At 39.3% G+C, this 14,255-nt stretch overlaps 1 protein-coding gene across 2 annotated transcripts in view; it reads left to right on the forward strand.

Moving 5' to 3' along the window:
* Nucleotides 1-14,255, forward strand: part of NEBL (nebulette) — a 355,773-nt gene that overhangs the window by 175,279 nt on the left and 166,239 nt on the right. For both annotated transcript variants that reach the window (XM_032880864.1, XM_032880863.1), the window contains exon 4: nucleotides 8,378-8,485. In XM_032880864.1, the coding sequence (XP_032736755.1) occupies nucleotides 8,378-8,485 (108 nt within the window). The remainder of the gene's footprint in view (nucleotides 1-8,377; nucleotides 8,486-14,255) is intronic.

Genomic DNA, 14,255 nt, shown 5'->3' on the forward strand with positions numbered 1-14,255 from the left:
AAATCTGTTGCAGCTATATTGTGAATATACATAAAATATTGACAAATCTGTAAATATCAGTAAGTACCTCTGTGAATGCAATGGAAGGCTAATTTAAGGCTTAGAAATCTATGAATTTAAAAAGATTTAATGCTTTTTAATCATGTTTAAAAAGGTAATTAAAATTTTAATTTTATTTAATTAACCATAAATTTACAAATTATGAGATTAATTTAAAGAAAAACGAATTCTCTTTTGAGCTCATTCGACTTAACATTTAAATAAACTTCATCTTAAAAAATGCCCTTAATCAGATTTTCCTATGTAATTGTTTAATTCCCATCTAGCATTGTGAGATTAGCCAATTTTCTGCATTTTATATGTTAAAAATACAAAACCAGATAGTAATCAATCATGAAATAGTTATTAAGCTTTTAATATATGCTTAACATGAAGCAAAATGCAATGAGATAGAAAGAAGCATGTGGTCCACATTCTCTAGTACTTTAAAATCTACAGAACTGTACATGATGGTACGTAATTGAGTGCTAAATTTTGCAGATCGAACTAGGAATCTTGCATGCAGTTTAAAAATGATGCAACTCTCACAAACCCCCTTGAAGAAATGTCAAGTATCCATCATGTCATAAAAGATAATAAAATTGGTCATTGATTTCATTGTATCAGATGGACACTGTTAAATGTATGAAATAAAGAGCAGGATAACATGAATGAGTAATAAATATGCCTGTAGATTTTAGGCTTCCGTTAAACATATTCTGACAAGGTAAGCTGCTTTTCAGCTAAATAATGTTCTCCTTTTGCTTACCCTTGGGCCCCTGGATTCTTCTTAGCCATCTGGTCTATTGTGATAATCCCAGGACCCCCTTGTACTGCTACTATTTCTCGTTAATCCATGTTTGCAATCCCTTTTGCAACACCCTCTCTCCCTCTCTCCATTTCTGTTTTTCCAGCCTTTTTGCTTCAACCCTGTGTTGGCCACTGTAGCGAAACAGCTTCATTAAGATGAAGAAATGAATGAGTAACTTAACTTTCCACATATGGACGCCCACCAGCCAAGTCCCTCACCATTTATGGAAAACCCAAATCTGGGTACCTCAGCTTCGCCATCTGGGCTTTTAAAACTCTGACCCTGCTTTCTTTGAAAATGCTTTATTGTAAGATATTTGATCAATACACAATACACAAGAACAGGCAATCCTGCTATAAAACTCACATGGCTATTCCATAAGCCATGTGAGTTTTGTAGTAGGATTGTATGTGAATCTACCTTCCAACAACATGGACATCAGCACCAGTGACGCTCTCCTCACATCTTCCCATGAGCAGATCTCACAACAGCCTTGGATATTGTCCTTATCAAGTTTCTTTCCCTCCTTTATTTACCGCCTATGTATGTATTCTTTGCATCTTTCCCCTTCAACAGAATGTTTATGAGATTTGTATGTATTGGATCCATGCAGCTGTAGTTCATTTATTTTTACTCCTGGATAATAATATATTATACGAATATAATATATTTCATTCATTCTCCTGTGTATGGGTACTTGGGTTGTTTCCAATTTTCTTTTTCTTTTCTTTCTTTCTTCTTCTTCTTCTTCTTCTTTTTTTTTTTTTTAGGGAGAGAGAGTGTGCTTGAGCCGGGGCTGGGTGAGTGAGGGGTGGGCAGAGGGAAAGAGAGAGAGTCTTAAGCAGACTTCCCACCCAGTGTAGAGCTGGACACGGGGCTTGATCTCACAACCCTGAGATCATGACCTGAGCTAAAATCAAGAGTTGGATGCTTAACTGACTGCAGCACCAGGGGCCCCCAGTTTTCTTGATAATCCAGTGTTACCATGAACATGCTGGTCTCTGTCCCTAGAAGCTCATGGGCAGGGGTTTCCAGGGCCGGAGAATAGTTGGGCATGGAGCTGGTGGGCTGCGGGACATGTCATCGTTGGTTTCACTTCTGCCTCTGAATTCTTTTCCTTTCAGTTCATCGTCTGACAATTTATCAGCCTCTGGTTGCACCCGGTTTCTTTCACCTGACGTGGCTCCCTGGCTTTTCTGTGTTGTGGTTTTCATTTATTAAAAAAATTTACTGGTACTGTTAGAATATCAATAATTGTGGTACTTGCAGCATCTGGGGGAGAGAATATTTATCTCAGAACGAGCTCATCATTCAATTTGCAGCTGCTTACCTTTTGTTTTTGAGGAGTCTTCCTTTTCGGTCGCTGTGAGCCTTTTTCTTAAGCTGGGCCAGAACCTTGCCGGTGTCCGGGCTCTTCCTCCGCATGAACTTGTGAGTGCCGTTAGCCGATGAGCCCAGACCAAATATCACCGAGCAAGTCCAGGCTGGCAGCAATGATCATATTAAGCAACAAAGGTCATTTTTGAAATTTAGTGGGAAGGACAAAGCTAATTTGCTAGTGACCTTCTGCAGGCATGTCCTTGCCTGATGCTCTCATGTGTTAACTTTAACCACCCAAACATGACGTAGCACGTTGCTCTTTTTTTTTTTCCCCGTTTCTTTTTCTGTTTTATAGCTGAGGATCAGGAGTATTCGAGAAATTGAACAAATAAAGATCACAGGACAGAATTAAGGTTTAAATTCAGGTCTTTTGATTCTTAGCATAGGGTTCTAATCAGTAGTACAGGAAGTTTGTGTGTGTGTGTGTGTACGTGCGTAAGCGTGTATACATAGCATGTAATATTATGTTGCGTTCAGCATTAGAAATACATATCTAAGTTCCTTCTGAAGAAAAATATGTCAAATCAAATTGCCTATTGTTTGTATTTCTTACCTATGACTTAAAGAATGCATTTTCGAAGCGCCTTCGTTCAGTCTTGAAGAGATGAGCCTAAAAGATGCTAAGACAGCATTGCTTTTCATCTGTGGCCCATTCTTTTTCTGAGCTCCTGGCGCGTCTTAGTTCTGTCCTCCCTCCTCCTGCATCCTTCCTGCCCTGTACTGATGGAGTACACGGCTCCCCGGATTGGTCTTCTGGGGAAGCCAGGATCTGGGGCTGGGCCCAGGAATTCTCTCTATCTTCTGTGGTCCTGGGTGGGTTCTCCAATAGGGAACAGTTGAGGGAGGAGGTGCAAAATTGCCTGCTCCCTAACCAGTTTCCAGCTTTTTTCCTGCTCGCCTCGAGCAGGTTAGTGCCTGTCAAACCAGACGCCCAGCGTGTCCCTGTGCCACTTACAGTCCTCACCCCTCAGGTCCTGTTGAGATGCCACCATCTTACTGGGGACCTCTTGGACAGCCCTATCTCAATGGACAGCATTCTTGGCCCTTCTCATCTCATCTTCTCACTTTGTTGTTCTCTTAGCACTTACCACTAACATACCGTTTATTCAGCTTCCTTAGGTCTTGTGTCTTTTCCATCTCTCCCACTGTAATGGAAGCACCAAGAGGACAGAGATCATGACTGTTGTCTTTGCTGTGCTGTTCCCACACCTGGAACAGTACTTGGCTTATAGTAGGTGCTCAATAAATCTCTCTTGAATGAACAAAGGATTGAATGGGTGAATATTTGAGGGGATTCCAAAGAATGACATTCCTAAGATATACTGCCATTGTTGTTCATGAAATTATAGTGAAATACTTTTTAGCAGGAGAGTAGGCAAGAGACCAGAGGTGATCATTTCCTATCCAGTGCTGATGTATAAGGGAAGAAAAGGCATTTTTGCTGGGGGAAGAGCTGGAGTTTCAAAGGGCAGCATATATGAGGTTCAATGAATACAGAGTTAATGTTGACAAAGTTAATATGGGATAGCACTGCTTGTTTGTGTCTCCCCAAATCCTCAGAATGATGACATTTGGAGGTGAGACCTTGGGAGGTGATTCGATCATGGGGTCTCTTGTAGAAGAGAACTTAGAGAGCTCCCCTGCTCCTGCCACCATGTGAGGACCCAGTGAGAAGATGGCCATCTATGAACCGGGAAGCAGGCTCTCACCAGACACTGACTCTGCCTACCCCTTGATCTTGGACTTCCTGCCTCCAGAACCAGGAGAAATAAGTTCCTATTGTTTATAAGCCACCCAGTTTATGGCATTTTTTTGTTACAGAAGCCCAAATGGACAAGCGCTATGGCTAGCAATTTTTTTTTTTTTCTGAATCTGATCTAGATTTGTGTTTCTCAGTTTAATGTCCTGGTCTTCCCTTGTCTGCACCCCGCTGCCCCTACGGTTGGCTTCTGCTGGATGGAGCCATGTTTCAGGCCCTGCATATGTGGTTCTTCTCTTACCTCTGGAACTGGGCCTCTCTGCCGTCACCCCTCTCCTTTCTCTTTCTCTTCACCCTCCCTTCTTTTTCTTAATCATTTGTTAATCAGCTCCCATGGGCTGGGAGGCTAGGCTAGGCTAGGTTTTGGGATTAGAACGATCATGAAGACTTTGCCCTCATCCCTGAGTTCTGTGTGTTCTAGAGCGGAGGGCTGAGACCCCATTGTAAGTACAGTTAGCATGAGACCGGCTCTACCAGGCGGGTGTAAAGCTACGGGGCTCCAGACTGGGGGGGAGGCCAGCCCAGCTCACAGAGGAGCATCACCGGCGCTGCACTTTGATGAATAAAGGGATTATGCTTCCCATGGGCTCAGGGTAGGGAGCAAGAGAGAACATTCTGTCAGTGACAGGGAACCCCCAGTCGACTTACGAGAATACTCTTCATCCAGTTCTTACAGATTTGCACAGCATGTGGTGTGACTCTTGGCAAAGACAGATTGTCGCCCAGCACCTGCACAGATGGGGCTCAGAATTCATCTCCACCTGTGTGATCACCAGATGACATATCCGAGGTGCATGTAGGGGTCTGATCGCTGGCACAAATCCAACAACAACAACAAAAATCAGTTTCTGTTCTGGAATAGCTTGAGTAAAATTTGTAAATGTGAACTAAGAGCTGATTCTTAATATATTTTGCTTTGTGAGCTGTAATCTTTCTTATTATTGTAGAACTATTCTCTTTAATGTTTCATGATAAATATTAGATGATCCTTTCACATCAAGCAAAACCAATATAAGGATGGCAATGCTGGGAATTGACACAGCCCCTTATTCTTTCTAAAGTTCTTTCTGGTGTTTTCTCTCACCCAATCTCCACAGATCTGTTAGTTAAGAAGTTACTAGAATCTCTACTTAGAGAGGAGGAAACTGGCTCAGAGAAGGTGAGGTGACTGGCAAGTAATAGGGATGGGATGAGATTTCTAGGCTCTTGCCCACTAAAGCAGTGCTTTTCCCAAGATAGAATCCACTGTTTTTGTAAACTATTAAATCCTGTATCACAGTAGGAAGAATCAGTGGAGAAATTTACATGTTCATACTTACTGGGAAGCTTGTATGTGTGCAAACATTTTGGGCACAGTGAGAGTAGGTTGAATTAATCAGAATTCTTTGGATTATAAAGGGAGAGATAGATGAGCTCACTTAACTGAAAAACCTGGTGGCTGAATAGGACTTCCTTGAGATCTCTTGCTTGGCTTGCTGTGGTGTTGGCTAGTGGTGGTGGTGCCTGGATGGTGACCAGCAGCTCCGGTTTCCTAGCCCGAACTAGCCAGAGCTGGAGAAAGAGCACCCCTTTCTCAAGGGTTCCTACCAATGTCCCAGACCTGGGGCTCATGCACATACGCTGGATTATGGGTCCAGTATGGGTCAATCTCTGGGCTCAAAGGTGCAGTATTCTCATTGGGAGGGTGGGGTCGTGTTGTGAGGGCAAAAATTGAGGGCAAAAATCACGAGGGTGAAATTGAAGAGAAGATTCTTTTCCCTCTACCCTCTGATTTCTTTCCATATCCACTTGTCTCTTGGAATCATGACTGGCAAATCACCAGATACAATATTTAAAATTTGACCCAAATAGAGAGAGAGGGTGTAAGTGGGCAGGAGACAAGAGAGGGGGTGACTATGGCTTGGAGCTCCCTGCACGGGGCAAAGGTGTACTTGGCAGGTGGCACTTGAGCTGGTCCCAAGCGTCTGTGAGGCTTGCTTGCAGATCATACCATTAAAAAAGATTACACATCTTCTAAAACTCTGCAGACTGATTACGGAGATGACTGTATACTGTACAATACTAGTCCCTTAATGAGACAAGCCCAAGTCGGGTGATTCTTATGTGCCTTGCGGATGTGGGATGGACTGTTAAATTGTGGCCAGCTCAAAACCTATGGCTCTGGAACTTGACAGGTTTTCTTTTCTTTTTTTTTTTTTAATTTTATTTTTTATAAACATATAATATATTTTTATCCCCAGGGGTACAGGTCTGTGAATCTCCAGGTTTACACACTTCACAGCACTCACCACAGCACATACCCTCCCCAATGTCCATAACCCCACCCCCACTCTCCCAACCCCCCTCCCCCCATTAACCCTCAGTTTGTTTTGTGAGATTAAGAGTCACTTATGGTTTGTCTCCCTCCCAATCCCATCTTGTTTCATTTACTCTTCTCCTACCCCCTTAACCCCCCATGTTGCATCTCCTCTCCCTCATATCAGGGAGATCATATGATAGTTGTCTTTTTCCGATTGACTTATTTCGCTAAGCATGATACCCTCTAGTTCCATCCACGTCATCCCAAATGGCAAGATTTCATTTCTTTTGATGGCTCTTTTCAGTTTTTTTGCCTTGGGAATTTCCATTAGGAAAAAAAACAAAAAAACCCCAAAACAACAACAACAACAACAAAAAAAAAACCACCCTTAAACTGATCCCAAAACAATATATGATTTTGCCTTCCCTGAAACTGGGGCTCGGGGTGTTAGAAACTGGCTTTTGGATTTTTCTCCTCACTTCCTCATACCTGTAGCTGTTATAACCTTGTCATCTTTGCCACTTTTCTTATTTTATGACTCTGTGCCTTGTGCTTACATCAAGTGAAGCTAAATGGCTTCCTTGCTTAGTTGGGCATAAAACCTCAAGAATGTGTGGGTGTGAGTATTTTCACTCATGCTGGGGGAGTGAGGGATACGAGGCTAATCTCATTCAGCACTTTCTGTAAAAGAAAAACTATGCAGGTTATTTGACCTTTTATTTATGGAAATAGTAAGAGTAAGGGCTTTATTACTTTTATAAATTTAGATGAAAATATGGAGAAAAAGTGAGATATTCTTAAGCTACCAGTGACGAGGGAATCTAGACCTTTCTATTTGTAGCCATCTGGGATTTTTTTTTTTTTTTTAATTTCAAGCTTTTCTGGTAAAAGGGAATTTTTCAGAGGCCCCAAGGACAAAAATACCTGGGGGAATTGAGTGTTTAAACACAGACATGACTCAACAAACCCAGTCATTCTGTGCTCAACTAAGTGAACCTTTCAAATTTATATAGAAAGTTGCACTTACAGAATCGTATTTTTATTAGCCACCCTAAATATTAGCTATTAATTGAAGTGCTAATTTGAGCCTAATAATTATGAATGTAAAATGAAGATTATATGGGTTATCAAAAATATGTTTCCATATCACTTAATATTTAGATTTTAAAGAAATAAGAACAGTCCAAGTGATGTAGCGTGTCAGTCATTAACAAGCAGCATATTTAAGTGGTGTGACAGTTGTTGTCATTATGCTAATAACAGGAGATGGGGCTCTAGTAAGATTAAGCATCAGCGATTCCAGTCCCTCGAGGAAACTGTAAAATTCAGCTTCACTGGGTTGTAATTAGAAAAGAAGTGTATTTAAATACCAGAAAAAAAAAAATCTTAGGTACCTCAGCACACAGTGTGCCAGGAGCATGTGCTGGAAGCCTTTTAATCTCTAGGTGTGGCTTATTTTATAAATATTTCCATACGCATTTACATACTTGACACTTGGCAATATAGCATTGTATAACCATATCTATATGTTTTGCCTTATGAAATAGAATGAACACTTTGTAAGGACAGGGCTGGCTGTTGATAATTCTGTAGGTCTTCTGCCTCTGTAGTGCAGTGATGCTTAGTCACTGACAAGATGGGCACGGGAGCAGATTCATCTGTCTTTTCCCACACTTTTGTCTTGAGCAGTAGTACAACTATTGAGGGAGGTAATAGTAATGATTATGGAGGCCTTGCTTGCTTGCTCACAGTTAGGTTTGTAACTTAGGACATTTGATCCCATCCTTGTGACTTATTAAATAGCCTTATTTAAATATTGTTGGCTCTTATCACCGTTTGATGGATGGGACCACTGAAGCACAGAGTAGTTAAGTGACTTATCTAATGTCACACAGTCAGTGACCTTGTTCGGATACAAACCAAGCAGTCAGACTGTGCTTGGCAGGCTCTCCCTCTGCCAGCTGCTGATGGAGTTGGGTCTGGAGGCATTGCCCAAGTGTAGCTTCCTTGGCCCTATCCACTCCTGAGTGGGATTTGTGACTCCTTGGTTTACTTTTCTTTTTCGTTCTTTTGTTCTCTCTTCTGGTAGGTCAAGTACAAAAGAGATTTTGAAGAAAGCAAAGGGAGGGGCTTCAGCATCGTTACGGACACTCCTGAACTACAGAGGCTGAAGAGGACTCAGGAGCAAATCAGTAACGTAGGTGACTGCTTGTTTGGTGATGCGATCGCCCTGACTTGTGTGTCTGGGTGGGAGAATGATACTGGGATTTGGAAGTGTTCTTGGTGCTTTGGTGTGCAAGCAGGGCTCAGAGTTCCTAAAGTATGTCAGGTGCAACTGTTGGATTGCTTCCCTTTGATTTTGTCACAGGTATCGAGAGCCTAGCACTTTCATAGCAATGACTACATTTCTGACTATATCCTTAATGTATTTAATTACATTCATTTTCTAAATCAATTTCCTAAGTAAATCAATTTAATTAAATAAATTAAATGTGTATTTAGACAGTCATTGCTATTAAAAGAGGTATTGTAATTTAGCATCTTATTCCATTTTTAATGGTCCTTGGCTTTGGTATTTTTCCAAAACGGGACTTTTATAGTTAAATTTAAGAACCTGACAGTTCTTTTTTTTTTTTTTTTTTTTTGCTGGGGATAATCATATAAAAATATATAAGGCTAAATATCTTAAGAAATCTTATATTTATTAATGTTGTGTATGTCAGGTTTCATACTTTAAACCAGATCTTTGTTGAAATGATGCAATATGTTTAATTTTGGAAATAAACATTCACATATGAAACTGCTTTGGTTTTGAAAGCTGCGTCATGTTAAGTAATATATTTTTCTTGAAAAAGAAAATCGAGAGTAGCAAAAGTTCAAAATCTATTAGGGACTGAAAAGTGTTAATTCTGTTCTACCTAAAGGTGGATAGATAGCTCGTCTTCACTTTTGTAATTCATGCCTGTAATTATGTTTCTTCCAAAGTTTTATATGAAGTTTATCAAAATGTAATTTTTTTCAGAAAAATATCAGTTTCAGTTGTTAGGTAGCCAAGAGGACAGATGAATGAAAAATAAACAACTGTATACATGATGTAAAAATATGTGCAAATATGCAAGATTCATGCCATTTTTTATGAGAAGTCTATCTTGTGTGTCTCTCGTATGGTTACTGAACTTTTGTGTATCCTGATGTTATAAATGATGCAGCCTTGATTTCTAGGAAATATTTAATTAGCAGATGGTTTATACTCATTGGTATTTGGCCATCATCACTGTATATAATGACAATTTGGAGATAGAATTGTAGTGTTTAATTTGAGAAAGAATTTTATTTGTGAAAAGTTCAAAACCAGAATTTTTCAAACAGCTTTCGTAGAGAGTCGGGGGAGGCAGAGTAAACACTTTGTTTTGCCATATTCCCTAAAATTTATGCATTGTTTGCTCTTTAAATGGACATTTTACATTTGAAAGGACTTGTTTTTTCCTTTGAAGAGAGCAGATTGAATTTTAAGGCTTCAAGTTTTTGTCTCCTCATTTTCCTTCCCTGTCCCAACAACCCACTGGTCATACATTACTCCCCTCATCTTTCTTCCTATTCATTCTTTTTTTAAATTAAAAAAAAATTTCTGCTTTTAAAAATGAGAGATAGAGATATATATTCCACTACGGTTACATAGAGTAACATTTCTTTCTTTGGATTGTTTTTGGAAAACTTAAAAAAAAATAATTCTGCACAAAAAAGTTATATCATAAATCGTAAACTATCACAGAAATTTATTTCGATAAGAACTAAACATTTCTACTTGAGACATCCACGGGACAGCTAAGGATTAAGGATTAAGGATTGCAGTCAATTCAAAGGTAAGCTCTTTAATTTATATTCAAATTAAGTCAATATTTGTTTTTAATAAGAAGAACTGATCATTTCACCAACCTTTATCATTAGCAGGAATATACATTTTATTCAATACCAGAAGGTGTTTGCAGATCCATTCTTAATTTTGCAAAAACCCTTATGACACAGGTATGTATAAATCGGTATGTACCATGTACATAATAGTATATGCAAAATACCTTTTGGATTAAGCTTATAATTTAGACAACATTGGTTCTTAAAAGCATATAATTTAGGTAACATCTTAATTTTTTTTTTTTTTTTTTGGAATTGTCTTATGTTAGCCCCCATAGCAGCTTTCTAAGTGGTTCTTTTAGCCATTATGAGGTATATTCATGTTTGGATAGCAGTAAAGAATATAAATTTCATAATGTTATCATTAGGGATTTACTCTTGAAGAAAGGAAACTGTTAAATATTCTGAGGTCTAGTGAATTTACTATTCATTTATAAGGCTACAACTTCATGAAAATTTTCCATGACTTCACAAGGTTTTCCATATTACTCAAGGATCTTTTTTTATTTTTTTCTATGAGAAACTTGGATTAATCTGAAAGGTGGTACTTTGGTTTAGTCCAATTTTCCACATTACTTTCAGATAAACTCAAATAATGAAACATATGGGCCAAATCCAGACAGATATTTTTGACAGTGGCCTGGACTGTGTCTGTTTTGAGAGGACGGGGGCTGAGAAAATGTTCAGACTGGTCTCCACCAGAAGTTTCCCACCGGAAGGGCTGGGATGAGCAGCCATTTGCTTCCCTTTCTTACTTGTTTTGACTTTTGCTTACTTGTTTTGCTTATGTTACCCTTGACTGTCGTATGAGTTGTTCTAAGTTGCCTTTAATCCCTTTTGGACTAAAGAAAGTAGAGAGACATAAAACTGTGAATTTAATGACACCTCCTAGGTGTTTTGGGTAATGTGTTGTGGATGAATAGGCATTTTTGATTGCTTGTGTCTGTGTGAGGGTTATGAAATGTTATCTGCCATTCTCATATTCATTTGTGCAGGATTTGAAATCATTTGGAAATACCCACTCAGTCTGCATCTGTTACTGAGATGTGGGATAGAACACAACCATAAATTTGAAATTGTGTGTAATGAAAGGGTCGAGCATGGGTTTAGCCTTGACTACTTTCTTTTGGGGTCTGTAATGACAGCATAGTGAATCTAGGGAGATTTATAAAATGCTACAGTTTAAAATTCTTCTGTTATATTACTCAGTATAGCTGCAGAAAGAATAAGAAAAGAGGCAGGTTTTCAGAATTTACTGAATGGTTGGAAAGAAACAGAACTGGTTTCCTAAAAAAATTTTTTTCTGCACAATTCCAGAAAATGTCTAGTTGTGTCCTCCCACACCTTGCCAAATTCAAGGGCAGAAATCCAGAAATGGCAGAAATGACCTAGCATAGCTTCCCATCTTTGCTTATTGATATTTTAGGGAAATGTTCTTAAAGGACAAGGTACAGACGTGTATTGAAGGAAAATGTGCCTTTGGACATTTTTAAAAGCCCTCTTTCCTGTTGTCCTCATAGCTGTAGCTTGTGTGGGTGTCTATAAAGTCTGTTTCTAATTCAAGTGGTTACCGCCTTCAAGTTTCTAAGCAGCGTGTTCAGGGTACCTGCAGTAGGAGAGCCCAGCAGCATCACTGCTGACGTCAAAGGGTGAACTCAGTCCAGCCTTGAGAAGATTATTGATGTGTTTCATTCTGCCTGTTTACACACTGATTTAAGCTGCACTTTTAATGAGCTGGGACAGTCTATAGATAAATTGTGAAATAAGATGGTAAAGTCCAACCCTAAGAGACTTTTACAAGCTCTGTGCTGTAGATAAAATCTGGATGTTTATTTTCTAATTTATTTTAGGTAATGGAGAAATATATGGAGGGGAAGGGGGAAAAAAAAAACCAGATGACAAAATCCTGTATTTTACAGATTGATTGAAATAGTAAGTATACCATTATGTGATTTGTCAAGATTTGTGTCTGTCCTTGACTCAGAGAGGAAATGTGTGTGTGTGTGTGTGCGTGTGCAGGCAGTGGGGCTGTGTGTGGTGGCTTCAGTGGGAATCTTTAGAACCCCCTTTCCTTAGCTCACTAGCCCACAGACAACACAGACACTGGGATTTTCACCTGCTTTATATTCTTTCTCTTACCCTCTCAGTACCTATAATTTTGGTTATCTTTCCTATTTCCCAAATACCCTTTTTTACTACCATTTTCTATTTAGCGTGTACATTCATAAGATGCTCACTTGCTTCACAAGAAAAGCTAATATTGAAGCCTTTGGAAAAAAACATTACAAAGAAAAGAATCTCTCTGTAATCTGATACTGAAATGTAATTATTTTTAGTTTCTTTGATACAGCTACATAATTTTTCATTGACTTCTTAGAATGCAAAATAAATTATGTGCCCATTAATAAGCTCACGTGGATACTGATGATTTAGTTCCCTGAGATTTTGTGAGTTAGCTTCAAAAATATTAGATTATTGGAGGTAAACGTGACCTAATAATTGAATAGCAGTGTCTATGGGCGATTAAAAGATTTGATTCAAAGTTGGGCTGAGTGGAAGGGTGAGCATGAGGGTAGGGATGATTATCTGGGGTCTGGTCTCTGTTTGTAATTTAAATAAATCATTTTGACAGAGACTGACTGTGGCCATGTTCAGGCTGCTGACGGTGTGAAATTGAGTTGTATGGTGGACAGAAGACAAGCAGGCAAGACAAATCCCCCAAGGCAAAATTTGTTATGTAATTGGGTCAACTCATGCATGAGAAATGCATGCTAATTGTAAACTGGTGGCAAAATTACAGTGTTTGAAGCAATTAGGTCTTATATGAACCCGAACAACTGATATGGAAGGATCTCTCGTCCTTTTTACATTCAGCGAACATAAGTTTTCATCCAACGGTGAGGGAGGTAAAAATAAGAAAGACATTCAGTGTTGACATAGAGTATTTGTTAATTTTGTTCCTTATGCAAGAAGCATAACTGTTTCCTGAGCACTGCAAAATGTATGTGAAAGCTTCCGATTTTGAGTAGTCAATTCTAGTACACAAAGTACTTAGAAAGGAGAATAGTATGGTATTTTTGATATGACTCTTAATGGGGTTGATGATTGCAGATGAAATAGCAGCTTGTTATTAGGTCAGGGGCTTAGATTTAAGCCTTTGGAGGCTAGTATTTTCTTTTTTAAAGATTTTATTTATTTATTTGACAGACAGAGATCACAAGTAGGCAGAGGCAGGCAGAGAGAGCAGGGGAGCAGACTCCCTGCTGAGCAAAGAACCCAATGCGGGGCTCAGACCCAAGACCCTGAGATCCTCTCCCTCACCTGAGCTGAAGGCAGTGGCTTGACCCACTGAGCCACGCAGGTGCTGCACGGCAAGTATTTTCACAGAGTGTGAATTTATATGTCACTTTAATGGACTGTACTTTATCTCCAACTTATCTTAACTCGTAACTCCAGTGTTTCCCTGAGTCATCATGGGTCGGTAGCATCATCTTTAAAGCAAAGATCAAATATGCCTAAGAAAGTGATAGGAAAATAACACGTATTTCCTTAACACCTAACACATATAATACCTAACACATGAATGAATGCTTTGTTTTAAAACACATTGACATACCCAGTCTAATTAGATGCTCTGAACAACCTCTCCTCAGGGAAAGTATTTCTATAAGGAACACTTAGACTTTCATGAGAACTACGCACGGAAAATCACCACTTGGTCCTTTCTCATGTCCAAATCCATGGTTTCCCTGACACCTGGTTTTGCTTTATTTTTCCACCTAGGGCAGAACTTTTTATCCTCCAATTTTTAGCCACAGTCACTTAAAGAAACAAATACATCCCAGACCAGTAATTACTTGTGCTTGGCACGTACGAGAGTTGTGGCTATAAAACGGCATTGTCTCAAGGGGAGGTGGGGGAAGGGCCCCCCCCAATCAAAGAATTAACGCACATGACTTTTTTTTTTTTTTCTTGGAACAGAGATTAAAGATCCAACACCTCATTTCTGAAGATCCTTCTTTTGTGAAATCTCCCTTCTTTTCGCTTCCCCTGTG

The sequence above is a fragment of the Lontra canadensis genome, unplaced genomic scaffold (assembly GCF_010015895.1).
Source record: "Lontra canadensis isolate GAN:19392208 unplaced genomic scaffold, GSC_riverotter_1.0 scaffold72, whole genome shotgun sequence".
NCBI classification, from domain to species: domain Eukaryota; kingdom Metazoa; phylum Chordata; class Mammalia; order Carnivora; family Mustelidae; genus Lontra; species Lontra canadensis.